We start from the raw sequence: 27,918 nt of genomic DNA, 5'->3' as shown, positions 1-27,918 counted from the left end.
TGCTTTGTTTTCCAACCAATGTTTGATTCGAACATCCCACAAATGAGCTGAGAACCAAGATACCAATGCTATGAAGCTTTCTTCAATCCCTGACAAGTTGTTTATCAATAGTAGAGTGTGTTTATGGCTGTCAATGTTTGAGTTGGAGCAGGAGAAGATGATCAGCAAATTGGCGCAATCTGTGTAGGTCACATTTTTTACCTTCTTGTTTTTTTTTTCCTCAATGCTCATGCAACAGAGCTCATTCAAGTGGCAAAGAACCCCTCTAGGCAGCCTCAATAGGCTGTGAACTGATAAACCACAAGAAACATACCTTCCAACTAATCCAATGGCTGCCAACACATGAACTTTTGTAGATCACAGTGCAGCTCCCGACTTCAAGCTCCAGCTCTTGCAATGCCAATACCAATGCCACCACCAAGCCTTCAGGCTTTAGGCTCTAATACCATGTTCAAGATTCAGCGGGAGAGAGAGACAAAGACATGGAGCTGTAACAGAGAGTAGTGTACTCTCATTGTTCTCCACTTCTCATTATTCCATAATGCCTACTAAAGTCTAGTTACACAAAACTGAAAAACACACTAGGTCACTGACTGGCCCTACCACTTACTGTGGTTGAGTCTGACTGACTTAGCTATTACAATACACATGGAGAGTGACAGCTAAGACGATAGCTGTCTAGATAAAATCGATCATGTCGGTGATACTAATCACGAGCTTGATTCTCATCACCGTCTGCATCAGATTCCTAGAGTCTATGAGTCCTTGATTAATAAGAGTCTGAGTCACCCTTAGCTCATGGTCAGATTCTTATCTAGAACTAGTTGGGAGGTAAAGAAGATCTGATACCTTTTAGTCACAAAAGAAGTTTGACATCCTAGAATGTTGGATGTAAGTGTTCAAGCCAGGACATATAGTCTGAAGGTTCATGCTTTTGGCATAAATGAGAATCCATCATGATTAGAAACATCTGTAGATAAAGTTGCGATAGACCAACTTGGATATGCAAGCAGCCCATGGCCTGATCAAACTAAATAGATTGGCCAATGGTGAGATTCAGGAAGCTTCACATGCCTTTTTTTTTGCAAGTAAAATGTGGCTAATTATATTACTAAAAAAACTGATTACAACAGAGTGCTCATGCTCAACAGACTAGTTGGAGCTGATGCAAAGTCACCAATACATAATGTATACAAGCCTCTCAAGGCGGTCGGGGGGGATGGGGGCAAGAAGCCATTGGTGGGGGGGGGGGGGGGGGGGGTATATCGCCAACTGGGGTTGCCTGCCTGCATCACGAAGAATAGACCCTGGCCGCCCCAAGTGTGCATGAAGCTCCTGACAAGCCCTGGACTCGCTTTGCATTTGGTCCCATCGGTTGCGGAGGGAGTGGATGATGGAGGTCCAGAGCTCTGCTAAGGTCGCATGTACTGAAAGTCTCTCTCCGCCGAAAGCCTCCTGACACTGCGCCTTCCAGATATGCCATCCAGTAAGACTTCCTATGATCTCCCATACCTCCGAGTGGTCTGTTGTGGGCTCCAGTACCTGGCGGATGGGTAGAGTCTCCAAACCGACCACTGCGCATGACCCTGCCTCGATAATGAATATCATATTCTGCATCCCGGTCTCATACAAAAGGTGATGGACCTGGCTGACTGCTTGCCAACAGAAAGCTTCCCATGAGATACATCCAAGGCTAGGTGCTATACGCCGAAGGATGCGGCATACTCCTCTCCACACGAGGTGCGCCTCCTCACATGACCAAAGGCAGTGCTTTGGGGTTTCTAGAGGCTACTGTGTGCAGCGCTTACAATCTCCCTCCTTCTGCATCTGGGCAAGACAACTTCCCACCACCAAGCCTCCATGTGCCACTAGCCATAAGAAGTACGACACCCTCCTCGCCCTCCAGCTATCCCATAGGCGGCTCTAGAAGGACCGTCGCAAGGGCTCCGTGATACTGTGCTCGGTCCAGTGCCTGCTACGTGACGACACCCAGTCCATATCCTCCTGCATCAGTACATATCCTGGCAGTGTACTCTAGGAACCTGGGTGACTTCTTGGCGACCACCGAGGCCGGCCATAGCCACTCTCCTGGATCCCACTCCAGCTCATCAAGTGGTTTGCCCTCCCAAATCCAAAGGCGCCACTCCCTGAGCTCCTTCCAAAAAACATAGGGATCCAGTCGCCATGTCTTCCCCTGAAGGCCCACCACCCGAATCCTCCTCCACGAAAGGGCGGCAATCCCCTCATCTTGCTGCACTCTGTCAAGGGCCAGACGTCCCCTCTCCTGAACGACGAAGAAAGTCCCCTGCGGGGTGCCATCCACTCTACTTGCCACCTGAAGGGGGATGCCTGCTGGTGAAAACCTAGCTGTCCATACCTCCCCGGGCTCTATCGACTCTCATATCGGGGAAGTCACTCCGGAGGTATTGCTGCGTCTATCTCCCTTCTCCTCAACTCCACTCCTCTCTGGCAGCCTGATACTCACTGCAACACATCCTCGTCTGCCATCCTGTACACCTCCCGCCATGTCCTGATGGTAAGAGTTGGGCCGGCCTCCCACCCAGCCCACTAGATGTGCCCCTTCTCGATCTTTGATCTAGGGGTGCCAGATCACGGGCTGACAGCTTGGGGGGCTTTGGATTAGGGCCTTTCGGAGGCCCTGCCACACGTGGAGTAGGTTGCAAAGGAAAGGTGATCTGGGAGGGGTGATCTAGGCAGATGTGAAGATCCATCTCAAGGATGGCCTCCACTCACCGCCAAGCCTCGGTCTATAGTCCTGAAGGTCCTCTTGCAATAAGACCTTCCAGGTCTGCCTGCCTGGAGTGAGACTGCGGATAACTAGCTTGCCCAAGAGGGCCATACTCTGATACTTTGGGTCTATGATCCCAAGCCCTCCCTCTGACCTATGTCGTATGTTGGTCGCCCATGCCACCTTGGTCCTGGAACCCCTGGAACCATCAGACCCTGACTAAAGGAAATTCCGCACTAGGAGTCAAAGGTGCACTATGCACGATGAGCAAAAGCACCAACACGAGGTGATGTACCAGGCCGTCGCTAGGAGGACCTGGTTAACCACCAAGGCTCGTCCGGTTAGTGAGAGACAAACCGTGATTCAGTGGGTCAGTTTCCTCTGAATAGAATCAAGGACAGGAATAGACTGCTGGGCAGGAGTGATGTCGAGTCCCACCTGGAACCCTAGGTACTGGATGGTCTACCCTGTTGGGTATCTCACACGCCTTACTTACGCCTACGCTCATATGGGAGTGTGCGGGTGATCACTAGGACACTGGGGCACTTTTTACTCTCGGTAGGAGAGGTTTTTTCCCCCAGATTATGTGTACTATTTTGTATGTGCTTGTGGTGCACACTTACGGGCACTTACTGTGTTCGGGTGTGAACAGCCCCTTATAACCCTAAGGTATAAGGGTTATCATTTGTACTTTCAGCTAACACTCTATTCAGTACTATTGCATTGGGTATCGTGCTCAACTCTGTCTCTCACTCTCACACTGTCTACTGCACTTCAGCTGCACCTCGATCCTCTCCCATCTGACATTTGGTATCAGAGCTCAGCTCAGAGCAGTCTTCAGTCTGCAGTCTGCAGCCCCCGCCAGTTCTGCCCCAGCCGCCTGTTCCTGCCCAGTCCTGCCTGCGCCTGTCAGTCCGTCAGCGCGCAGCACCAGACGACTCCTCTGCCCAGCGTGCAGCTCTAACAATCAGCGCGCAGCACCACCCTGCCCAGCGCGCCACCTGTACCTGCGTGCTGCCACCTCTGCCCAGTGAGTCCTCTGCCCTGTGTCTGCCCAGCGTGCCCCTTCGCCTGTCAGTCTGCCTGCGCAGCCTCCCTGCGCTGAGCTAGCCTGTGCCGTCAGCTCCAGCTGCCAGCGCGCCACCTGTCTCCACCAGCCAGTCCTGGGTGCCGCCTCCTCTGCCCAGCGCGCGCCCAGTCCTGCCTGCGCGTGTCACTGGACCTGCACGCCTGTACCTGTGCGTCAGTCCGACTGTACCCAGCAGTCATTACCTTGGGAATCGTGCCAGTCGTCAACACGCAGAGGTAACATTCTGCACTTTTCTTTTACACAGGAGTTCGTGCAACAGGTTCAGGTTCAGCATTGGGAAACGTGCTGAACAGCAGGTTCAGTTTTCAGCATTGGGAAACGTGCTGTGTCTGTCTGTGACACATTGAATGCACATTTTGGGGCTTTTGTAATAGACATTTGTGACAGAAATTTTGGGCAGAAAATTTTGGGGCTTTTGATGTTTTAGTGCTGCTGAGCACTAATTGCACCTTGGGAAGCGTGCATCAGTGACAGTTTTTTTTGAAAGAGTACCCTTTGCACATTAATTGCAGACTTGTGTTTGCTGCAATTTCTGGAAATTTGCAGATTTCCAGCCCGTACTGCATTGACATTGCTCTATTGCCTTTTGGGAAATAATGGCAAATCAGGGAGGAGATGTATTCACCTATGTGTCCAAGGAAGACCGATTGGATGGGAACAATTATTCCCTTTGGTCTTTCATGATGAAGAATGTATTAGTGGCCAAAAATTTGTGGGATTATGTCAGTGGAGAGGAAGCACGACCAGGAGTTGTGGCTCCCGCTACTCCTCCTCCAGGAGGACGTGCAAGAGGGCAACCTCAGCCCCCTCCACCTCAGCCCGCCCAGCCACTTCCCCCAAGAACTGCAGCTCAGAAAGCTTGGGATACACGGGATGCACAGGCTATGTCGCTGATTGCATTGGCAGTTCAGCGTTCTATCATTCCTCATATTCGTTCAGCAGCTTCTTCACAAGAAGCTTGGTTGACATTGGAGCAGATGTTTGCAGGAAAGAATGAGACTCGCATCTCTTTCTTGAAGAAAGAGCTAGAGACTCTAAAGATGAATGAGGGTGATTCTATGCAGGATCATCTCAACAAAATTCAGGACTTGCGGGAGCAACTCATGAATGTGGATGAGTACTACTCAGATGCGCAGCTGATTTCTACGACATTGAATTCACTGCCTCCCTCTTACTTGGCTTTTCATACTGCCTTGAACCTCACTATGAGGATTTCGAAAGAGCCCATCACTTTCATTCAGCTTGTCAGTTTGCTTCTAGAGGAGGAGCAAACTAGACGGAACAGTGGTGTGGATGGTATAGCCTCTGAGCAGGCTTTTATGTCAAGGCAGAAGGGTAAAAACAGCCAAGGGAAAAATGCTTCGCAGAGTTCTGGTAGTAGTAACACTTCACAGACAAGTCAGAAACAGGGGGGCACGCAAGGCAAGAAAGGAAAATGCCATTACTGCAAGAAGCCTGGCCACTACATCACTGAGTGCAGGAAGCGCATCGCCAAAGAGAAGAAGAAGGAGTCAGGGATGTCTGTTTCTGCAGCTCCTTCCACTGCTAGTGAGTCCGCGTCCTTTGTTGCAGACAGGGACTATTGTTTTTACACTTGCAGTTATGATGTCTCTTGGGCTGATAGAGCATTTAGCTCTACAGAGGATGCTGACACTTGGTTCTTTGACAGTGGTGCCTCACGGCATATCACATCTCGTAGAGATTTGTTTGCTTCTCTTGGTGCACCTCCCGTTGGGAAGTCTGTTCAGTGTGCTAATAATGCATCATACCCTGTTCGTGGTATTGGGGAGATTCAGCTTACAGGCATTGATGGCTCTATTCTCCGCCTACAGGATGCTTTGTATGTGCCTGGCATTAAGAAGAATCTGCTTTCCATTTCTTCTATGGCACGTTGTGGTTTGCAGGTAACCTTTGATGATGACCGTTGCATGGTCCGTGACAAGGAACACATGACATTGGTCTTGACAGGTTCTCTGTGTCATGGGTTATATGAGTTGGATGCTCTTTCGGTAGATCAGTCTGCATATTTGACATCCACTCTTACTCCTGCTATGTTAGAGGCAGAGTTATGGCATGCTCGTTTGGGGCATGTAAACTATGGCAGCTTGATGCTATTACAGCGTACTCAGATGTTGGATGGATTACCTCTCTTGGAGAGACCTCCTGAGCATTTATGCGAGGGTTGCATTTTGGGGAAAATGCATCGTTTCTCTTTTCCCCGTGATGTTGCTTTTAGAGCAACAGCCAGATTGCAGCTTGTGCATTCGGATGTTTGTGGGCCCATGCAGACACAGTCATTGGGTGGTTGTTACTATTTTGTAACATTTATTGATGACTTTACACGTTTGTGCTGGGTCTATTGCTTGAAAAAGAAGTCAGAAGTGTATGATGCATTTTTGGCTTTCAGTGCACTTGTGGAAACTCAGTCTGGTTGCAAGATTAAGACTCTCCGTTCGGACCGAGGGGGGGAATACATGTCCTCTATGCTGAATTCTTATTTGCAGCAGAAGGGCATTATCCATCAGTACACTACTGCATATACTCAACAGCAGAATGGGGTAGCAGAGAGGAAAAATCGGTCACTCATGGAGATGGCCAGATGTATGTTGAAGGCAAAGAGTTTGCCTCATAGTTTTTGGATGGAAGCCGTCATGTGCGCTTGCCACATTTTGAACAGATGCCCTACCAAGGCCTTGAAAACCGTCACACCTTTTGAGGCTTGGCACAGCCGCAAACCTTCTGTTGGCCACTTCCGTACTTTTGGGTGTCTTGCATATGCCCATATTCCACAGGTACTTCGAAAGAAGTTGGACAACAAGGCTGTAAAATGCATCTTTATGGGATATAGCAGCGAAAGCAAAGGCTACAGACTCTATGATCCCGTGACCAAGAAGGTTTTTGTCAGCAGGGATGTTGTATTTGATGAAAAATCAGAATTATCCTTGGCTGGTTTTGATACATATCAGGCTGCCCGTGATGTCTTTGAAGGGCTGTTGCCCATCACATTTGGTGATTCAGCTGGTACTTCAGCAAATGAACCTAATGTTCAGCCAGCTGCTCCTATGGAACATGCAGTAAATCAGCACATTGCTGAAACTGAAATTCAGCAGGAACTTGTACACAGTCAGGAAGCAAGACAGGTGCCTAGATGGTACACGCAGACTATGAGAGATAGTCATTTGGAAACACCCTTGGCTGGTCGTACTCGAAGGCAAACTCGACTGCATGATTCAGCACATTCCATGGAGTTTGTTATGGCAGCATGTACTCATGATAATGAGGAGCTTGAATGTTTTGAGGATGCACGACATAGTGTGCATTGGATGGCAGCCATGCAAGCTGAATTGGATTCTATTCATAAGAATCATACTTGGGATTTGGTGTCTTTGCCAGTTGGCAAGCGTGCCATTGGTACGAAATGGGTCTACAAATTGAAAAGGAATGCAGATGGATCCATAGATAAGTACAAGGCATGGCTGGTAGCTAAAGGCTACGCACAGAAAAAGGGCATTGACTATGAGGAGACCTTTGCTCCTACCTCCCGTATGACGACCATTCGGTCTATGATTGCCTTGGCTGCACATTTTGGTTGGAAAGTGCATCAGCTGGATATAAAGACTGCATTCTTACATGGGGAACTTCAGGAAGAAGTGTATGTACAGCAGCCCATTGGTTTTGCAGTTGAAGGCTCAGAAAATTTAGTATGCAAGCTGAAAAAAGCTCTATATGGTTTGAAACAAGCTCCACGAGCTTGGTACGCAAAGATAGATGCCTTCTTGCTTAGTCAGGGGTTTGTAAACAGCCCATCTGAGTCTACCCTTTATGTACATAAAGAGGGGGGATCCATGCTGATTTTGTGTCTATATGTAGACGACCTTTTGCTCACTGGAACACGTGCTGATCAGATTTCAGCATTCAAAAATAATTTACAGCAAACTTTTGACATGTCTGACTTGGGTATTTTGCACTATTACTTGGGCATCCAGTTTGTACATGATGCTAGAGGCATTGGATTATGTCAGTCAAGGTACATTGGGCAACTTCTTGAGAAGTTTGGCTTACAGGATTGCAAGCCAGTTTGTACACCCATGGAACCTGGGCTCAAACTGTCATTACATGATGACAGTGATTTGTTTGATATCCATACTTATGCTCCAGCAGTGGGATGTCTCATCTATCTATGCCACACTCGGCCAGACATACAGTTTGCCGTTTCAGTTTTGAGCAGGTACATGCATCAGCCTCGTATGTCGCATTGGCAAGTTGTGAAGCGTGTGTTTCGTTACTTGCAGGGTACTAGAGCTCTTGGATTGCTTTATGCCAAGGGGGGACCACTGCAGTTACATGCTTACAGTGACTCTGATTGGGCTGGTGATTTTGATACTCGTCACTCCACTAGTGGCAATTGTTTCTTTCTTGGCTCGTCATGCATTTCTTGGCTTAGCAAGAAACAATCCACTGTTGCCACGTCGTCATGTGAAGCTGAGTACAAGGCAGCCTTCACTACTGCAGTTGAGTGCGTATGGCTTAGACGCTTACTTGTTGATTTGGATGTATCTGTTACGGAGCCTACTCCTTTATATACTGACAGTCAGAGTGCCATTGCAGTGGCACGGAACCCTGTGTTTCATGCTCGCACGAAACACATAGAGATTCACTACCACTTTGTCAGAGAGAGGCTACATGCAGGTGATATCAGCCTTGTCTACTGTCCTACCACCAGCAATGTGGCAGACATCTTCACCAAAGCTCTTCCACGAGACAAATTTGAAGCATTTCGCGATGCTTTGAATTTGACGCCCTTTGGTGGAGGATGATCCTTGTACACTTGATCACTCTTCACTCCAGGGGGGTTTGTTGGGTATCTCACACGCCTTACTTACGCCTACGCTCATATGGGAGTGTGCGGGTGATCACTAGGACACTGGGGCACTTTTTACTCTCGGTAGGAGAGGTTTTTTCCCCCAGATTATGTGTACTATTTTGTATGTGCTTGTGGTGCACACTTACGGGCACTTACTGTGTTCGGGTGTGAACAGCCCCTTATAACCCTAAGGTATAAGGGTTATCATTTGTACTTTCAGCTAACACTCTATTCAGTACTATTGCATTGGGTATCGTGCTCAACTCTGTCTCTCACTCTCACACTGTCTACTGCACTTCAGCTCTGCTCACCCATCTAAATCCCAGGTGGACGCCCCACTCCGTGCTAGAGTCTGGGTCTGTGAGGAAACGAACCGACTTTCGCTAGTTGATTTTCGCTCCTGCTGAGTAGAACACGTCAATAGCCAGCCTCACTCTCTCCAACATCAAATCATCGTCCTCTATGTAGAGGGCTGTATCATCTGTGTACTTTGAGTCTAGCAACTCAGTCTCCTCTCATTGGAAGTTGGAGGCTGCGTAATCCACTCACACGTGACTTGAGGAAGTGAGACATCGCCTCTACGAAGAGTAGAAACAGGTATGGGGCCAGGGGGCAGCCTGTCAAACTGATCTCTCCAGCCAAAACTTCTCCCCTCGCCTTCCGCCTATGAGAACCCTGTTGGTGACTGATTTGTACAGGGCGGAGAACCCACGAATCCAAGCTTGGGGGAATCCCATCCTCACCATGGTGCCCTCTAGGAAATCCCACTCCACCCTGTCATAAGCTTTCTCGAAATCCAAGAGTAGTACAGCCAGTCTCTGCCCACTGTGCTGAGCCCACTCTGTCGCCTTAAAGAAGGTAAATACATTGTCTAGGATGCTCCTATCCTAGACAAAGCCTGTCTGTGTGTCATGGATGATATCTGGAAGCACAAGGCGTAGTCGCCTACCAATCATCTTTGCCAGTGCCTTATAGGCCATTAACAATAAGGTGATCGGTCTCCACTGGGAGAGCTCCAACCAGTCTCCCCCTTTGGGGAGAAGACTGATGAGGCTTGCTGAGAGACTCCGTGGCATCTGTCTTGAAGTGAAAATCTCCTGGAAGGCCCTCAATAGAGGGGGTTCTTCACCACTTCCCAGTAGGTAGTGAAGAAGGCTTTAGAGAGGCCATCCTTCCTCGGGCATTTCTGCCTATCCTGTGTATGGAAAGCCTCCTCTAGTTCCTTCTCTATGAAGGGGGCTAGGAGGGAGCATCCCATCTTCTCTATGACAAGGGACGGGATGTGATCCCATACATGCTATCTACATCTCTGTTCTCTAGCTGAAGCTATCTCCTGCTGAAAAAGGCGCGTGTAATAGTCGGTGGCAATCTCCATCACCTCGTCCGGGCTACAATGGGTCCTCCCATACTGATCCTGAAGGCTGCGTATTTGGTCTCCTGCAGTGCGGGGCTGGTGCACCTGGAAGAACTCCCTGCACATGGTGTTCCCCTTCTGCGCCCAGGAGGCTGCTGAGGTTCGGAATGAGAACTCCGAGAGCCCTTCTTCTAGGCTAGCAATGGCTGCTCGCACGCGCACCTCCTGCGCGTGGAGGGTGGGATCCCCTGGTGCCTCCTGCAGTAATCTCTGCGTGGCTGCAAGGTCTTTCCGGAGTGCTCTCTCCTCCTCCTAGCACTGCTGCCTGGTCTATATGGTTGCCTCTTGGCAGATTCTGCTCGACTCGGCTAGGACATCTGCAACCTCCTCTGCTATCCGGTCCCTCTTGTCCCACTCTCTGGTCCAAATCTGCTCTATTTGTCTGGACCGAGCAATGATCGGACAACGTGGTGCATGCCAACTACTCAATCTGGCCTCCACGGGAGCCTCCCCACTCTCACATATAAAACCTATCCAGCCGCTCCAGTAGGACTCCACCTAGCCGCCTGTATCCCCAAGAGAAGTCCAATGACCTCTCCCTCTTGTGGAAGGCAGGGTCTCTCCAAGCATCATGTGCTCCGACTGCAAGTAAAAAAACCTCCCATGCCTCCTGCTCTTCCCCAGCCATGCCCTGGTAGTTTCTGCCTCTACCCTGCTAGTCCTCCAAAGCCTCCAGGTTGTTGAAATCTCCTCCAATGATCCAGGAATCCACCTCTGGGAGTCCATCTGCGATCTCCACCCAGAACCTACTGCGTGTCCTAACCTTCGTAGGGGCATAGATATTGAGGACTCCAATGCACAAGTCCCCAATATCCAAACTGATCCATAGAACCCTTCCTCCCACTATCGTCCCGTGATCTCGTACACAAGTGGTGAGACTCAGGCCAATAGAGGTGCATACGCCTCCACTCCTGTCGTGGGCACCTATGGCGTGCTCCCAGTAAGTGTGCGAGCTGCCCGGAAGTACCTTTCCAACCCGTTGGGCCTGGGTGGGGGTGAGCTTGTGCTCCTGCAGAAGCAATATGTCGATCTGTCCTGCAAGGGTAGGCTGCAGCTCCTACCGAACAATCAACTTCCGGGAACCACGTGTCCCACTGTAGTGGAGACTATTCACATTCAAGGATGCAAGGTGTAAGCTCATGGGAAAACCTGTGACTGACTGAACATGCATCTGTTCTGTGTGGATGCTGCTGATGAGGAGGAGAGACTATGAGGCATGCAAGTGCGCTTTGCCGCCGGTCTGGACGGTGAACTCCAGTTTTCCATGGTGGCCCTTGGCCCGGACCATAGGGGTGATAGATGCTCTAGGTGGTACTATCAGTGCATCTATTAACCATGCTGAGAATCGCGACTCTGTACATTGGTAGAAACGGGCCGCCTGTGCTGGGGGCCACTCGATCACGTCCCTTGGAGCTCTCCACTATGGGGGGGCTCGAAAGATAATGCTCAAGTGTGGGACCTCGGCACCAGCCCACTAGTTAATGTCCATCATGCAACCAAGCCACTGTTGTGCAAACAACGCTAATTCTTCATCTCCCATCCACTGGGAGATGTGATCCGCCACTTGATTCTTCAACTCCTCCTCAATCTATGTAGTCGTCCACTCCCTTGAGTGAGAGGACTGAAGAAAAAAGGCGTAGTTTGGTCCATCCGATAGTCCTAGTAGATGGACCTTGGCCCTCCTTGACTTACGGACCACGAAGATCCCCACCTCTAGAGGTAGTGGGAACTCTCCGCACTCCGCAACTCTCAGGTAAGACCATGGGCCACTACGAAAGAACTCCTGTGGCAACAGCTGTGTCTTTCTCGGGAAGATGTGGCGGGTGGCAGGGGCGGATGAGCTAGTGGTTGTGTGGGAGAGGGAAGACTGCTGGTACGCGGAGGAGGTAGGTGTGTATGGCTCATCACCTCCTGTGGGAGGAGGGGGGTGGGTTTGGGGGGGGGTCACTTGAACCGGTTGCCGATTAGGGGGGGTGCTCGATAGGGGGGGGGGGTGGTGGGGGGAAAGAGGATTGAGGGATGGTGGGATGGACGGAGATGCATGGCAGGTGTGGGGGGGGGGTGGCCCTGGAGAAGGGGGGGGGGGGGTGGGGGCCAAGGTCAGTGGGGGGAGGGGGCATGGGATGTGGTGGGGGGTGGGTGAGGGGACTGTGGGAACTCAGGCGAGGCAGTCTGTGGCATGAGTGGAGGATATGGGGGGTTGCGGTCCTGTCGGGTGGGACGGATAGGGAGGGGGTTGTGGAGTGCTCTACTGAGGGGGTGTCGCTCGCCCGCCTGCACCGTGCTGACGAGGCTGGGTCTGATGAGCTGGCCGCCTTGGCTCTGAAACGCGTACAAACTGCTGCCTGATGCCCAAAATTGTGGGAGTGCAGGCACTGCCCTGGTTGCCCAGTCACAATGACCTATTGCCTAAAAGAATACCCTCTTGCCTCAATCTCTAGGAACTGTGGGATATTCTTGATCTCTTTCACTGCCACCTGTACCTTTGGAACTCTTGTTGCTGTCAGTGCATCCACAAAAGACGCGGGAAGGACAATGCCGAAGATCCATCCAAAGTCTTCCACCAACTGGCAATACTCAATCGATAGGCCAGGGAAAAGAAGGGTGACCGGGTGCCGAAGAAACCTATTGCGAAGTGCAAACGCCTCATAGTAAAGCCACTCTACCAAGGGACCATGTATATGACCCCTTCGTGGATGCATATGGTGCACTGGCGAGTAACTCGTGAGCTGCGTCCGTGGAGCTGAGCCAGACCATGAAGATCCCTTGGTCCAATAGGACCGCCTCTACGATCTGCGCTGTGCCAATGCGCAGCGTGGAGTGAAGCTAGTCCTCCCAAGGCTGGGCCCTAGCTGGGGAATGACCTACTACCTGACCATAAATCACTGTTTCCATTAGCTCCAACTTCTTAGCTTGGACGGCTAAGAGCTGCTCCTTAGAGAGGACTACGCGCAAGGTGTTTGATTGGGGGGCACTCGCAGAGTGTGCCGGCGTTTGACCAGAGGTTTCCATTGCGCGTCCCTTCTGAGAGAACCACCAATCACGTCGCGGTGCTACCTGAGGTGGGGGAGTTGCTGCAGATAGAGGGAGCAATTGGAGGGTGGGGGGGAACAACGGCGGGGGGGGGGGGGGGGGAGACTGCTGTTTTTGATACACCGTGGATGAGGGAAGCGCGCCGGGGGGGCAGCAGCGAACTGTCTGGGCGGGAGGGGGGAAGTCTTGCCTGGGCGGACTGGTGGGGGGGGGGGGGGGGCAGCGCGATGTCGGGGCGGGCAGTCATGCCTGGGTGGACAGACGGGGGGAAAGCGCTAAGCGGGGCGAAATGGACAGTCGTGTGGGCGGCCAGAGGCGGGGGACAGACGTCCAAGCAAGGGGCAAAAAACAGGCGGGGTGGAAACGGGGGGGAAGAGAAGAGGCCCGCAATATGGGGGGGGGGGGACACGAACAGGCGAAGCGAGGGGCGTGATCCCCACTGAGGGGGACGGGCGCAACCAGGCGGAGGCGAAGGGCATGATCCAGACTGGGGGGGGGGGGGCGGGGGGCGGGTGCGATCAGACGGAGCGGGGGGGTAGAGCCAAACGTTGTGATGGTGCTGAGCTTAATATGGTGCTATAAGCTTCACATGCTTCACATATATGGAGAGGGGAACAACACAATGGATTCATCTGTTCATATGAATTGCTGTGAGTCACAACTAGTCAAGTTAGCACTCTGAAGTTCAAGCTAAGTTAAGTTATAGATGTTCCAGCTACTTCACAACTAGATATTTAATTTTTTAAATATGTCTTGGTGTGTCACCAGGGGACTTCCCCCCAGGCAATCTAGAGCAGGTTTCCAGCAGTTTGAGTCATGTATCGCAGTCCACTTGGTTGGAGTACTAAAGATCCTGAACACAAATGGAGCATGGAGTCTGTACAGGTGTTGTAGCCTGTTTCACATCTGGTCTCACATCTGGTCAGCGAATGTATGAGGATACTGATTACGTAACATGAGCTCCACATGAGGATGTGGTCATGCAGTGAGTCAACTGCATGGAGGTGGCATCTCTATGCCATCAAATGACTTTGGATCTAGAATTTATGTTCAAGTCTGATAGTCTCCCAGCTTCAACCAGAGATCACTGCTAATGCCTATCCCTGACATAAGGCTGGGAGACATCTCAAGTAGGAGGTGAAATACTTAAATCATTCGGTGTATCTCACGTAGAACGTGAAATTCTTAAGTCATTCGGTGTTTCAAAGACTGTGGATGATGTATTCAATCTCTAAGGTGCATTTCGAGTTCAAGCATAGTGTGCCTGCCAATGCCAACAGTGATCCTTACCTGCCAACAAGCATGTGGATTCTAGGCAAGCGTAGGAGCACTCTCCCACTTCCTTCACATGGTTCTATCCTTCTTCTCACCTCCTCCCTCCCTCCCTCCCTCCCTCTTGGCTTAAATGGGAAGTTTGTATTTGTGTTGGAAACTTTAAAAGTTTCTCTTGCCTATTGAAAGTCCTCTTTGTTGGCTTAAATGGAAAGTTTGTATCTATGTTGGAAATTTCAAAAGTTTCTTCTACCTATTGAAATTACTTCAGGAGTTAGTACCATGATACTAGAAGTAGAGGGAGACCAGCAATAACAGCCTCATACACTTTGAATGCAGTCCAGGAGAAAATGGTTTCAGAAGGTGTCAGCAAATTCTGGGCTGTTGATACGCTACCCTAACTGAGAAGGTGTCAGCAAATTCTGGGCTGTTGATACGCTACCCTAACTGAGAAGATCACTATTTGATTTCGTTGGGTTTTTTTATGGTACCCTGCATATGTGTGCTTTTCTGCTTTTCTTTTAGAGAAAAGAGAGATTGTATTAAAAGAATCCCCTTGAGGCAAAGTACAAAAACAAACCTGTTAAGGAACTTTCCAAACAAAAAATATACATCATCCATGTAAAATGCAATATCACTTTTTGCTTGTTGAAACAGTATACTTGTGTCTCTAAGAAAGGCACATCTTTAATGGTTTACCATTTTCTTTAACATAGGCAAGCATCCACATTCAAGTCCAGCTGCTGCACCAGGACATAGTCTATCATATAATTGGAAAAACGCCTTCTTCCAGTATTCTAATGACCAACTTTCTTGGCTTCCAACACTGACATCCAAAACAAGTGGTTTCTTGCTCTTTATTCTCTTGGCTCTCTTGCTATATCTACTCAATCCATTTATTTGACAGCTTTCATGGGTGTTGGCATTTAATCCTTGGAGTTGTGGGGAAAAAACCTGGAATAATGATTTTTTTTAAATAAAATACAAAACCAACATACATTGTCATGGCAGTAATCTACACCACAAATGCTCAATTGGAAAGTAAAAACAGCAATTACAAGTTTTCTAGTGTGGCACAATCAATTTTCTCTGCAAAACATCTGAACTTGGTATTAGCAAAGATTTCACACACACAGAGAGAGAGAGAGAGAGAGAGAGAGAGAGAGAGAGAGAGAGAGAGAGAGAGAGAGAGAGAGAGAGAGAGAGAGAGATGGCGGGGAGAGAGGTGATGGCGATGTTGCCGCCTGCGCGTGCCGTTCGGCTGCCGGTTGTTTGACCTACGCCCGCCGTCACGTCTGCCTGTCTTTGGCCGTCACGCCTATTCGTCTTCGCCCGTCGTCAGACCTGCGCTCGTCGTCACCAGACCTGCACCCGTCGCCACCAGACCTGTGCCCGTCGCCCGTTGCCCGTCCTCGTCAGCCCTGCGCCCTTGGTCAGACCTGCGCTAGTCGTCCGTCGTCTGCGTCTGCTACCTTCCTTCGTCTGCGTCTGCTTCCCCTCGTTGCCCCCTGCGCGCCGCCCTGCCCTGCGTGTCACCCTGCCCTGCCCTGCGCGCCGCCTGGTCCCTTTCCCCAGGGCAGCGGAGGTTCGAGTGGACCTTGCGTGCAGCTGGACCCTGCAAAACGACCCTGCACAGGATCGACCTGACCTGACCTGTGTACTGTACACACACAGAGAGAGAGAGAGAGAGAGAGAGAGAGAGAGAGAGAGAGAGAGAGAGAGAGAGAGAGAGAGACGCCTGAACGAGTGCATGCCTGTTTGCTTGTGGTCCCCTGCTTTACGTCCGCGTGCAGAGCTAAGGCAGCCGAGAGCGAGAGAGAGAGGATCGCCTAGACCTGCGCGCCGCCTGGAGACCCATCTGACGACTGCCGCCTGACGACTTCTTCAGAGAGAAGACAGTAGTATGGCTGGCCTGGATATGGATTTTCTAGACCGGACGGTAGCAGCCCTTGGCCCTGATTCTGATACAGAGGAGCCGGAGAATATGGTGCCGTGCACGGAGGAGATGCCTCCGGGTTCTGAACTGCCGCCTGCGGGCAAACGCTCCAAGCATACTTCTGACGAGCCAATGGGTCCTCAGGAACGTTCCTATGCGCAGGTTGCCTCTGATCCTGTGGATTCGCAGGAGATTGACTGGGAGCATTTGCTGGACTTTGCCAATACTCTGCTTCGCGATTTGTCCAGCATAATAATGAAACTTTTTCTGACGCGGGAACTGATGATGTGCTGGAAGCCACGGTGGACCCGAAATCAGTCTTGCGGTCCTTCTCGGTGTTTTATGACCGTGCTGTTATACTTTTCTTCACTGGCAGGATCCCAATGCTTTCACATATTCGCCAGTGGATGCACCATCTATTGCAAGGGGAGTGTGTTGAGGAGATCTTCCTTGGACCTCGCGGCTTTTATGAGGTGCTGTTTAAATCGGAAACACATCGAGCTGAGCTCCTGTCCAAGTTGCCATTATTCTTTGATCGCCGCTTGGTCCATGTTGTACCATGGCGCCCTATGGGCGACTTCCAGCGTCTGCTTCAACGAGAATGCCCGGTGTGGGTGGAAGTGGAAAATTGTCCGGCGGTCTATTGGCCATTGTTGAAGGATGCGATGGCAGTTGTGGGAACAGTTCTGGTTCCCCCAAGCCTCAGGGCTATGAATCGAAACCGTTTATGCATGTTATGGGACACGGCCAGGAAAAGGCCTGGGTGGCTTCGCCTCAATTGTTCTGGCATGCATCCTTTGCATTTTCGCTTGAAATGGGGCAACTTTGCAGGACACTGCTTTTCATGTGGTAAATTGGGGCATTTTATGGCTGAATGCCCTGAAAGGCAACCGTCTTCCGAAGATGCGCAGGTTGTGCTGCCTAAGGATGACATGGTGCTTGATGCCCCGGCACAAAAGGCCCTTCAGCCACCTAATGTCGTGGATAAAGGCAAACAACAGGTCCTGGGTTTGGATTCCCGTAGCACTGATTGGATTGAGGCACGTAAAAAAAAAGGTAAAAAGTTGGATGCAGGCCTGGCGGATCCTGGGCCTAATGCTTCACAGGATTCCGTGCGCACGTATATGCGCAGGAAAGAAATGTTCACTTCACAGCAAGCTGCGCACACTATGGCCCCGTCTGCCCCCCGTAATTAGTCTATAAGGAAAGTCTATACAGACGGTCCCAAGGGCCCACCTGCTAAGCTGGCGTTTGATACAAAAGGTAATGTGATTACACCTTGGGATCGGTGTTATCCCCGCCCCACTCCCAAGGCAGTGGATTTTCCTTCTACCTCTAAAGCAGGTCGTCAGAATTCGTTTGTAGTATTGGCTGATTTTCTGGATGAGGGTGTCCTAGATGCTCTCGCGGAAAAGGTGAAATCGAGGCAACAGGCGCCTTGTTCCTGACTTCCTTTTTTTAAAGATATATGAAGATAGCCACGTGGAATGTGCGAGGCATTTGCTCTCGCCATAAGCAACATGCCATGTGGACTGTCTTGCATGAGAACCAGTGGGATGTATTGTGTGTAGTTGAGCACAAAAGTCACGGTGAAGCAGGAAAAGTTGTGGATTGTCATGGATTCCGTCTGTTTTATGCAGGGACACATGCTACGCACTATTCGGGCGTGCTGATGATTGTCAATGAGAAATACCAGCCTGTTCTTGTTAAAAATGACGTGCAGGGCCACTTTCTGGTAATCGAAGTCTTATTTGAAGGAGAGATTTTATGGTTGCTGGGCCTCTATGCTCCAAATGATCCCGCATCCCGACGGGATCTTTGGTCGACTTTGCAGGGCTCCATGTCACTTGGCCGAAGGGGGTTTTTGATGGGAGATTTCAATATGTGTGTTGACTCTTCTCAGTCCACTTCAGGGCATTCGGTAATGGATACGCCGGAAAGCCGGGTGTGGAATTCCTTTGCTTTGCGCGTACATAAGCAAGATCTTTGGTCGTGGCTTCACCTTCTTTTTCAGGGTTCACTTTTCATTCTGCACAATATGCAACTACTTGGTCGCGGTTGGACCGCATGTATATCATGCAGGGGGATGATTTTCTTCCCGAGATGCTGGAAATGAAGGTCTTGCTGCAATATGCGTTGTCGGACCATTTCCCCCTCCAGCTTGAGATGCGGGCACAACCTATTGCACCTTTTATGCAGTTGCTGGATAGGCTCCCTTTACGTTTCAACTCCTCTTATTTGAAGCATCCAATTTTTCAGGGCTATATGCAGCAATTGATTGAGAGGTTCTTATTGGACTTCACCTCTGAGGGCTTGGCTTCATTTGCACGGCTGCTCTCTAATGTGCAGCGGGTTGCTCGGCAGTATGGGATTCATCATGCCTCTCTTTGTCGGCGACGTCGACATGCAGCAGAGGACTTACTGGCTTTGGTCCGTTCCTTGCTCGTGGATTTCCCAGATGATGATTTTCTGCTGTCACTGGAGAGGCGTTTGGCCCATCTTATTCAAGTGTTTCAGTTGAAATCTTATCAGCAGGCCAAGCTGCATAACTTGACTGACACATTGCAAGATAGTGCCTGCCAGTCTCATAAGTTCTTTCGCGCCTTGCATGCTTCTCCGGCTTGCGAAAATATGACTAGACTCTAGGATTCGGAAGGTCGCATGGTCACTGATCCGCAGACCATTGTCAATATGTGCAGAAATTATTTTATGGAACTTCTTGGTTCTTCTCTCTCGCCTTCTAGCTAGGTTACGCATGCCCGCTCGGTCTTCTATCATTTGGTCCGCCAGCAGGTTCCACTTGATATGCAAGCCACTTTGGAGGCGGATATTTGCGAGGAGGAGGTTATGGATATTTTGTTGCACCTGCCTAAGGATAAAAGTCCTGGTTGGGATGGTCTCACTAATGAATTCTTTGAGAACTCAGCCACGCAGTTGGTGAAGCCATTGGCGGTCATGTTTCAGCAGGTTTGGGAAACAGGGGTCATGCCTTCCTCATGGAAAGAAGGCCTTATCAAACTGATTCCAAAGGTCCCTTCGCCGTCAATGCTGCAACACTAGAGACCAATTTCTTTGATGGGCTCGATGTATAAAATCTTCTCCAAAGTGCTGGTGAATCGGCTTCACAAGCACCTTCCAGCTATTGTGCATCCTCTCCAATATGGTTTCATTAAGGGCCGCAACATTCTGCATAATATCTTAAATGTGCAAATGGCTATTGACTATGCGCGGTACTCCAGTCAGGAAGTGGTATTGATTCAATTGGACTTGGAAAAGGCGTTTGACTATGTGGACTGGTCTTTCATTGCAGATCTCATGTCTGCTATGGGCTTTGGTACTCGGATGTCCCGATTGATCTACACCATTAGTGCTGCGGCTTCTTCAAGAGTTATGCTCAATGGTGGGGTTACAGAGCCATTTGTCCTTGCACGCTCGGTCAGACAGGGTTGCCCTTTGAGTCCTCTCTTCTTTGCCCTGGCGACTCACCCGGTCCTTTCAATGTTATCCTCAATGGCGGCTTCTGCTCAGCTGGCAGGATTGTCTCTTCCTTTGGGGCAGCACTTCATTAGCCAATCTTTGGTTGATGACACCTTTATGATTTTGCGGGCGGACAGGGACAACATTCGAAAGGCATTAGATGTTTGGACGCTCTTTGGTCAGGCCTCTGGTCTTCGCATCAATGCCTTTAAGTCAGCCATTCTCAGTTGCACGGAGCCTGATTTACAGTCATTAGGCTGGCAGGGCCAGGTGGTTTCCCGTGGCTCCATTGTCAGGCATCTTGGATACCCATTGGGGGTGGATGTACGGCCAAAGGACCTTCTGAAGTGGATTTCACAAAAACTGGCGGCGAAGTTTATGTATTGGAAGTCGCAAGCGTGGCCAAAGTGGCTCAGACAATTATGCTACCAATGCTAACGTATTTCCTGCCATTGCTGCCGTGGACGCCTACTACTTTGAAGGCTCTCACTCATCCCATTCGTTTCATGCTATGGAAGAAGGATTCACTGCAGGCAGGCATTTCGTGGATTTCGTGGTCACATACATGTACCCCTAAACGCATGGGTGGTGGAGCTATTTTGGATGCAAAAACTCATATGCTGGCTCTTCGTTGGTCTCTTTTTCGTGCCATGTGTGTGGATCATCACCCGTGGACCATCATAGCCCGTTATTTTCTTGAGGACAGCGGGCTACGCCATGGTAGCACACCACTTCGGGCCTCTTGGTGGCATGTCCTTAATGCTGACTCTCGATTTTCCAGTCCCTCTTCCTCTTTGTTACTGCACTTGGTCGGCTCTTGGAAAGTGGTGCTCCAAAAGGCCCGTTGGCATCCAGTGGGGGACCGCTTGCAGACTAACTCCTTTCAGCTGGAATTGTTGGCAGTATCGAGATTACTTTCATGGGAAGACAAACATCAGCTCAGACCGAGATTTAACCGCATGGCCCGTTTAGGTGTGACTTCGATTGCGGATGCTACCCTTGCCACTCGCAATGTCCTCGCATCGTTTTAGACTGCTAGGAGACTTTTCAGGATCCCGCGCGGATACCGTGGTTTATGGAGAAAGCTTTTGTCGGAGCTTCAAGGTAGGCAACCCTTTCCTGCCCTGGCTGTGGATCGTCCTTGGCAGGACTGGGACCTTGCAGGCCGGTTGATTCTGGAAAAGGCCTCTACTAATCAGGTGGATCATCTTCTCATTCAAGATCACCAATGGCTGGGTGTGAAAGCTAATACTGTTTGGGGACTGCGGAAATCGCTGTCATGGTGGCAGGCAACGCTGATGGAGGGCTGGCTGAATAAGGCACCTTTCAAATGCAAGGTCTTTCTTTGGCGGGTAATGATTGGTGGTCTTCCTCTTGCCTCGACTCTTTCCAAGCGTCGAATCTCCAATGGCAATTGTTTCTTCTGTACCACTATTGCGGAATCGGCCCGACATCGTTTTCTTTCTTGCCCGCTCGCCAAGAATATCTGGTCACTCTTGTCGCAAATCTAGCGCGCAGTGGTGGGGTCCTCACTAACTCCTTTCGATTGGGTTTTTGTGCGCCCAAAGTACCCCACACCGCCACAGTTACATATGAAGATCTTATTTCACTTTTTCAGATACTGGGGATGCTGGCACATTTGGACCACGCGCAATGCTTTTCTCTTTGATTCGGCCTCTAATGTACCGAGACATATTGCCAGGCTTAAAGGGCTCTTGCATTGGCAGCTAGATCTCATCCGGCACTCCGACTTGCTCCCTCGGGAGGATTTGCATCCCTGGCATATGGCAATTGCCTCTGGGTCGTTGCCATGATTGGTGTAACCTTTTTAGTGCATTAGTACGGGGATTTCCCACACGTTGGCCTAGGGCCCTCGTGTCTCTTGTAATCATGTAATCTTGTACCTTTTTTCCGTAATTAATACAATTACCTTTTACGAAAAAAAAAAGAGAGAGACTGTGGGCCATGTTCGAGGATTACTGTTATGGCAGATCTCTTTCATGGTTTCAGTGGACTTGGTCCTCTCTGATGTGGCTGCTCCTTGGTTGGATATTGTTCACTCTACTCCTATTCTGCTGCCGGCATGATGTTTATCTGCTAAATTTTGGTAGCCTTTTGGCTTGACTTGTGAATTGTTAGGATTTTAATGGCTGGCCAGAAGGCCTAATGTAAATACTTTTACTCATTTAATCTAAGCTTCTTCACTCACACACACACACACACACACAGGCTTTTACTTATTTAATCTAAGCTTCTTCACACACGCACATGCACACACACATAGATGAATAAAATTATTCTCCCTAGACAGGATTTGCTTGCTTGGCACACTGCAATTTCTTCTGGCCCCCTTTAGTCACTTTGCTTCCTTTGTAGCTTCGCTATGATGTCTCAGATTTTACGCACGATGTCACGTTTTTATGAAAGAAAAGATGAAATGAAATGATTTATCAACATCTACAAGAGGCCAAAATGGCCCATGAGACCATAAGTTACAACCATATCTAGAATGATACAAGTGTGTGGAGATGAACAATACAATAAAAGAAACCAAAATCTAAATGTTGATAACAAAAGAAACTAAGATGTGTGTGTGCATGTGCATGCAATGTAACTTTTAGAACATGGTTCTCTTTGTTTGGGATAACATTTTGATATCCAACAGTAAGATGGCCTCTTAGATGTGGATCCATCCTTGATACTTTCATGCTAATGAGGATTTTCATGTTGCTGCCCAAAGTTTAGAGGATCCACTCACAAAAGTAGAGCTGAAGGGTCCTTAAAAGATAATACTCATTATAAATGAGATGAAATCTGTTCATGGTCTTCGATGACTCGCAAGAATTCATCTTCACAACAATTGATTATGTAATGGTTAAAACATTAGTTGCCTAAATCATGGCCGGAAGACAATGTCCTGAAGGGGTGAGGGGGAGGGAAAAGCAGTGTGAAGAAATGCAAAATGACGACACAACAATCTAATGAATGCTCAATGAAGATAAGAGTTTATAGATTGATATATTTGGAAATCCAAGGCTTGGCCAGTGAACGCTGTCACCATCGTCATCCTCCTCCTCCATTCTCATGCCAAGCGGGCTGCAGTAAATGTCCGTATTGCATCCTCTTCATCATCATCGCCATCCTCCTCAGCATCCTCATCGTCCTGTTCACCGTCATCCTCATTGCCACCATCCTGTTTCAAACGCCGTCGATCCGAATCTTTGCCCGCCATCTTCTTGCTTTATCAACAGACTGCCTGTTTAATCTAGCCACCAACCAAGCAATTCTAAACAGGTTGACCATGGGCCGCCAACCGTGATGACCCTTCGTAGGGGTGACGTGGCGAGACTGCTGATGGACGACCGCCAACTATGTTCTGTGTCGCGGTGACGTGGCGAGACTGTCGACGGCCGTCAACCGTGCGTTGACCTTGGGGAATGCTGACACGAGTCCTTCTGGCGCCTGTCGGCCTTTCAGAATTCCTCGTCAACCCTGTCGTCAATGACACCTGCTGACCGACTGCCACTGGCGCCAACTCCCTATTCCTACTGCCACCTCACCTTATTGCCACCTTCTATCACAGCCGCCTCCTCTATCCCACCACAGCTGCCTCCTTGGCTCACAGCAATCGCCCTGCCTACCACGCCTCAACCTGCTTTCCCCACACTCTCTCCTCGCTTTGCAGTCATGGACACTTCCATGGCCTCCTCATCCACCCTTGCAGCCTAAGTAGGATTCCTTGCACAAGCAACCTCCATCTCCCCTTCCCCGTACAACCTCAATAGGCAGACCAGCGGCTATACCCTGCGCCAAAAGACCACAAAGCACCCGCACCACCAACACATAGAGCTAATGTATCGCTTGAGATTGTAGCCCGGTCCTCCACCATCCCCAGGGGTTGCAGTGCAGTCCCCCCCATACACTCGGCCAATGCCTTTCCACCGAACCGCTTTGCTCCGGACACAGAGTTGGCACTCAGGGAGAGAGTGTCAGCCCTAGAAGCATCATCCTTGGCCTGCAGAATGGTTGGAGATCTTCCGCCTATCCATAGTCTTAAGGACTCCATCCGGTCTGCTCTTACTGGCACCCCGGCAAGGATCATGCGAGTGGTACCCCCTGGAAAGGGATGCTTCAAACTCCAGTTTAGCTCACTCGAGCAGATGGAGGCAGCGCTTGCTACTAGCCCACTTGATGTCAGGACCTTAGTAGCATACTTTGATAGATGGATCGAGGGCCGGGACTATTCCTTACTTGGAGATGGCACTGCCATCACCATACCCTTCTGAGATTGGTAGTGCATTTGGCCATGTCATACGGAGCGATAGGACTTTTGCTATGCAGTCTGAGAAGGCCCACACGGATACCCTCTGGTGCGAGTGATAATACCCATAGAGTCTTTGCACCGCCTTCCCCATACTATTAGGATTCCCTCCATTCACGGGGGCTTTCTTATCCAGCCAGTCTCTTATATAGGCCTCCCTAGTCAATACTTTGCTTGCAGGATGATTGGACATTTCACAGCTAAATGCCCTAGGACATGCCGATGCCAGACCTCCTCCAAGGATGAGGGAGGTGGTAGACTCGAGACGTGCTAGAGGAGTGATGCAGAGTGCCAGAGACGGCGCAAGGCTAGACAGAGGAGGAGACAACACGAGCGAACAGAGCGCGGTGTTGAGAGGCAAAGGCAAGAGGGCCTAGAGCCGAGACGGTGGAGAGTGATCAGGGACCTCAGACCGTCAGCCCATGTAGAGCCACTACAGCTCCCCACTGCTCCCATAGACACTCCTCTGGATGCCCTAGAGCCAAAGGTCCCACAGCCACTGATAGGGGTAGCACTGCAGATGGATGTGATTCAGCCCACGGAGGCAACAACACTAGTAGCTTCTTAGGAGCTACAACAGGCTACAGATACACCATAGTCCCCCAGACCAATGCCTCATCAGGTTGAGCTTCCCGAGCTTAGCCCATCTCAGGTACCTGACACACAGTAGGCAGGGGAGGCCGTGATGGCCCAGGATAGTGAATAGGAGGTAGAGGACTTAGATACTCTGAGGACTTTCCCCCATTACACCTTGCAATAGAGATAGCGGAGAGGACACATGATCGGGTATATACTAGGAGGCAACAGAGACAAGCATGGGTTGTATAGCCACGCCGGTCCGAGAGGTTGAGACACACTCCATGAAGGTACTCTCATGGAATGTACAAGGCTTCGGAGAATATCACTTTAGGCAGGGCCGGAGCCTCATGCGACAGGATTTGCACGAGCCCTAGTAGGAGGATCAATTGATTTTCTTATGTTACAGGAGCACCATCTTTCGGCAGATAGAATATCCCGATGTTGCGGGAAGCTACTGCCAGGTTAGAGTTACACTTAGTGGGCAGCAACTGTAGGTGCTATTGAAATACAGGCTGGAGTATGCATATATGTTGGGGAGTAGTGGACTTAGTCGGTATAGGGCTGGGGTATTCTGATTCCAGGGAGAGCCATGTGGGTCTCGGTGAGAGTGGAGGAGGCACTGATTGATTTGTTGGCCATTTACAACCCGAATGGCCAACGAGACAGGAGACATTTTTGGACCAGTCTCTACTACAGGTTGATCATTGGATGGTAGAGGGGTGACTTTAACATGGTGGAGGATCTTGAGGACAAGAGAGGCAGATGCATTGAAATCATTAGGGGAGGAGAGCAAGCTGCTTGGGAGGAGTTCTTATTCCAGATTAGAGACCAGGACCCATGGTTCACAGCAGAGTTTGGCAGGACCATAGGCTCATTTTAGTTCTCCAGGAGAGATAGGGCGATAGGAGCTAGGGCTTTCTCCAGGATTGATTGATTTTATGTGGATGACTGGGCCTCTGATAGAGGTGGCCTTATAGGCATCATACTTGGCACGACCCTCTCGGACCACTCACCAATTCAGATACTTCTTTTTGAGAGAGTAGGGGGATCCCATTCCAGTGTCAGGATTTCAGAGCACCTGTTTTATGAGGATGATCTTAAAGACACAGTCACACAATGTTGGAGATCTAGACCCTTCTCAGTTGGATGGGCAGCTAGTGATTTGGATAAGAACATATAGGAGATTAGTTCCCTCTTCAAAGAGGAGGCCACTAGAAGGAGACAGAGCCTTCTAGAGAAGGAAAGAGTTGCTAGGGCATCATTGGTTGCCTTACAGAGGGAGGAGGAGAGACGGCCAGGATGCAGATGGATAGTTGAGAGGACGCATACTGCTCGGGCAGAGATTGACTCCATGAAGGAAGCTAGATCGGAGTGCATATTTCACACATGAGCCTCTTTTTGGACTCAATCTGGGGACAGGGTTAATGGGGATTTTTTCCGCACCACAAGGCCTAAACACTCTAGACAGGGTGTTTGGAGACTCAAGAGAGCTAATGGATCTATTGCACAGGGCCCTCTAGAGGCGAGACAGGTGGCCACACGGTACTATACATCCCTATTAGGATTCACCACTAGACCCCTGGCTATGAGAGAGATAGAGAAGCAGTTTGGCAGAGCACCCAGAGGGTGGTTATAGACAGGATGAGCAGACATCTGATGGCCCATTTTACAGAGGAGGAGTTGGAGGAGGCACTTCGGGCACTACACTCAGGTGAGTGTCTAGGGAAAGATGGACTAGATAAATCTTTCTTTGTGAGCTACTGGGATCTTATCAAAAAAGGCCTTTACTCAGCCTTTCAGGAGATTATGGCATTAGGGACTATGCCAGAGAGACTCTCTGAGGGGCTAATTCATCTTATCCCGAAAGGAAGTGGAGACAGATTGGAGATCACATAGTGGAGACCGATTACCTTGTGTGGAACTGCCTATAAGATCCTCGTAAAGGTGATTAGTCTCAAGTTGATACCGTTGGTGGTGGCAGATATTATACACCCCACTCAGACAAGCTTTGTACGAGAGCACAACATCTTGGACAACATCTTCACCTTCTGGGAGACCACAGCTTTGGCTAGATCTAGGAGGCAAGACCTTATTGTGCTCCTTCTCGACTTTGAGAAGGCATATGATAGCATGGATTGGGAGTTTCTGGAGGTAACAATTGTAAACGCCCCGAATAACGTAGTATGCTTAACAATTATGATATTCGCTTGTTTTCGAGATTTAATATAAAAGAGAATGAACACTTAAAGCTGAAATTGAAAATTACTCACAAAATTACAGCCACGAAAATGTAAAAGTAATGGAGACAAGATTGAGGGTTGAAGATGGGCAACCCCCCCCAAAGGAATGTATTTCTGCTCAACCCAAGTCCCTTAGGGAAGAGCTCAGTTACAATCAACCTGAGAGTGAGAAGAAGTAATTCTCACTCTCACAAGATCATGCAAAGATGTACAAACACACATGCATTATCTATTATGCAATGATAAGAACTGATTTCTTTACAGTATGAGAGAAGAAAAAAGGGAAAATCAGCCTTTCTCCATCGTTGATCAGCAGTTCATAGATAGGGCTTGCTTCTTGTTGCTAAAATGGAAGAAAGAGCTCGAGAAGGAGATGCTGTAATGAATTTCCAGGCTTGCTGTCCTATAAAACAGCAGTGATAGAAGAGAAAATATGGAGGAATTTGATAATGGAGAAGTGGGGGATGATGATAGGGATGGATGGGGCTAGTTTTTGGCTATCTGTGGGTGCTGTACATGAGTTTACAGCAAAGAAAAATGATGATGAATGAAGAAAAACGAGCTCTTATTTATAGGAGAGGGGAGAGCTAGTACAAAAGGGGAAAGTGGAGTAGCACAAGACAAGTGTTCAGCCACATGTCATGAGATGTGACAAGTGGTGGGACACTTGGAAACTTGTGTGACAAGTGTCTTGACACTTGTCTCTTCTCTATGGCATTCCTTTTTGGATTGAATACCGTCAAGAATAGAAACAACCAAATTTAGTAAGCACAGTCAGAGTACAGAACTTACTATTTTTAGAATGACATCTCTATTTTTTAGGACTAGCATTTTTTGGCTAATTCGAGGCTCCTAAAATTTAGGGACCTCCTAAAATTTAGGGATCTCCTAAAATTTAGGGACCCCCCCAATATGGGTGTCATATGAAAGCTTTTTTCGTGTA

At 49.4% G+C, this 27,918-nt stretch overlaps 1 protein-coding gene across 4 annotated transcripts in view; it reads right to left on the bottom strand.

Moving 5' to 3' along the window:
* Positions 1-27,918, bottom strand: part of LOC148030214 (uncharacterized) — a 161,446-nt gene that overhangs the window by 41,630 nt on the left and 91,898 nt on the right. For 3 of the 4 annotated variants that reach the window (XR_015692143.1, XM_087686485.1, XM_087686484.1), the window contains exon 4: positions 15,122-15,376. The exons of the other annotated variant lie outside the window; for it this stretch is intronic. Coding sequence is in view for 2 of the 3 variants with exons in the window: in XM_087686485.1 (XP_087542611.1) it covers positions 15,122-15,376 (255 nt within the window). In the remaining variant the exon portion in view is untranslated. The remainder of the gene's footprint in view (positions 1-15,121; positions 15,377-27,918) is intronic. 4 annotated transcript variants of the gene reach the window in all.

The sequence above is a fragment of the Lygodium microphyllum genome, chromosome 10, assembly GCF_053477565.2.
Source record: "Lygodium microphyllum isolate KBCC chromosome 10, Lygodium_microphyllum_v1.1.10, whole genome shotgun sequence".
Classification (NCBI taxonomy): domain Eukaryota; kingdom Viridiplantae; phylum Streptophyta; class Polypodiopsida; order Schizaeales; family Lygodiaceae; genus Lygodium; species Lygodium microphyllum.
Note: the sequence above shows the minus strand (reverse complement) of the source record. Positions and strands in the feature narration are given on the sequence as shown.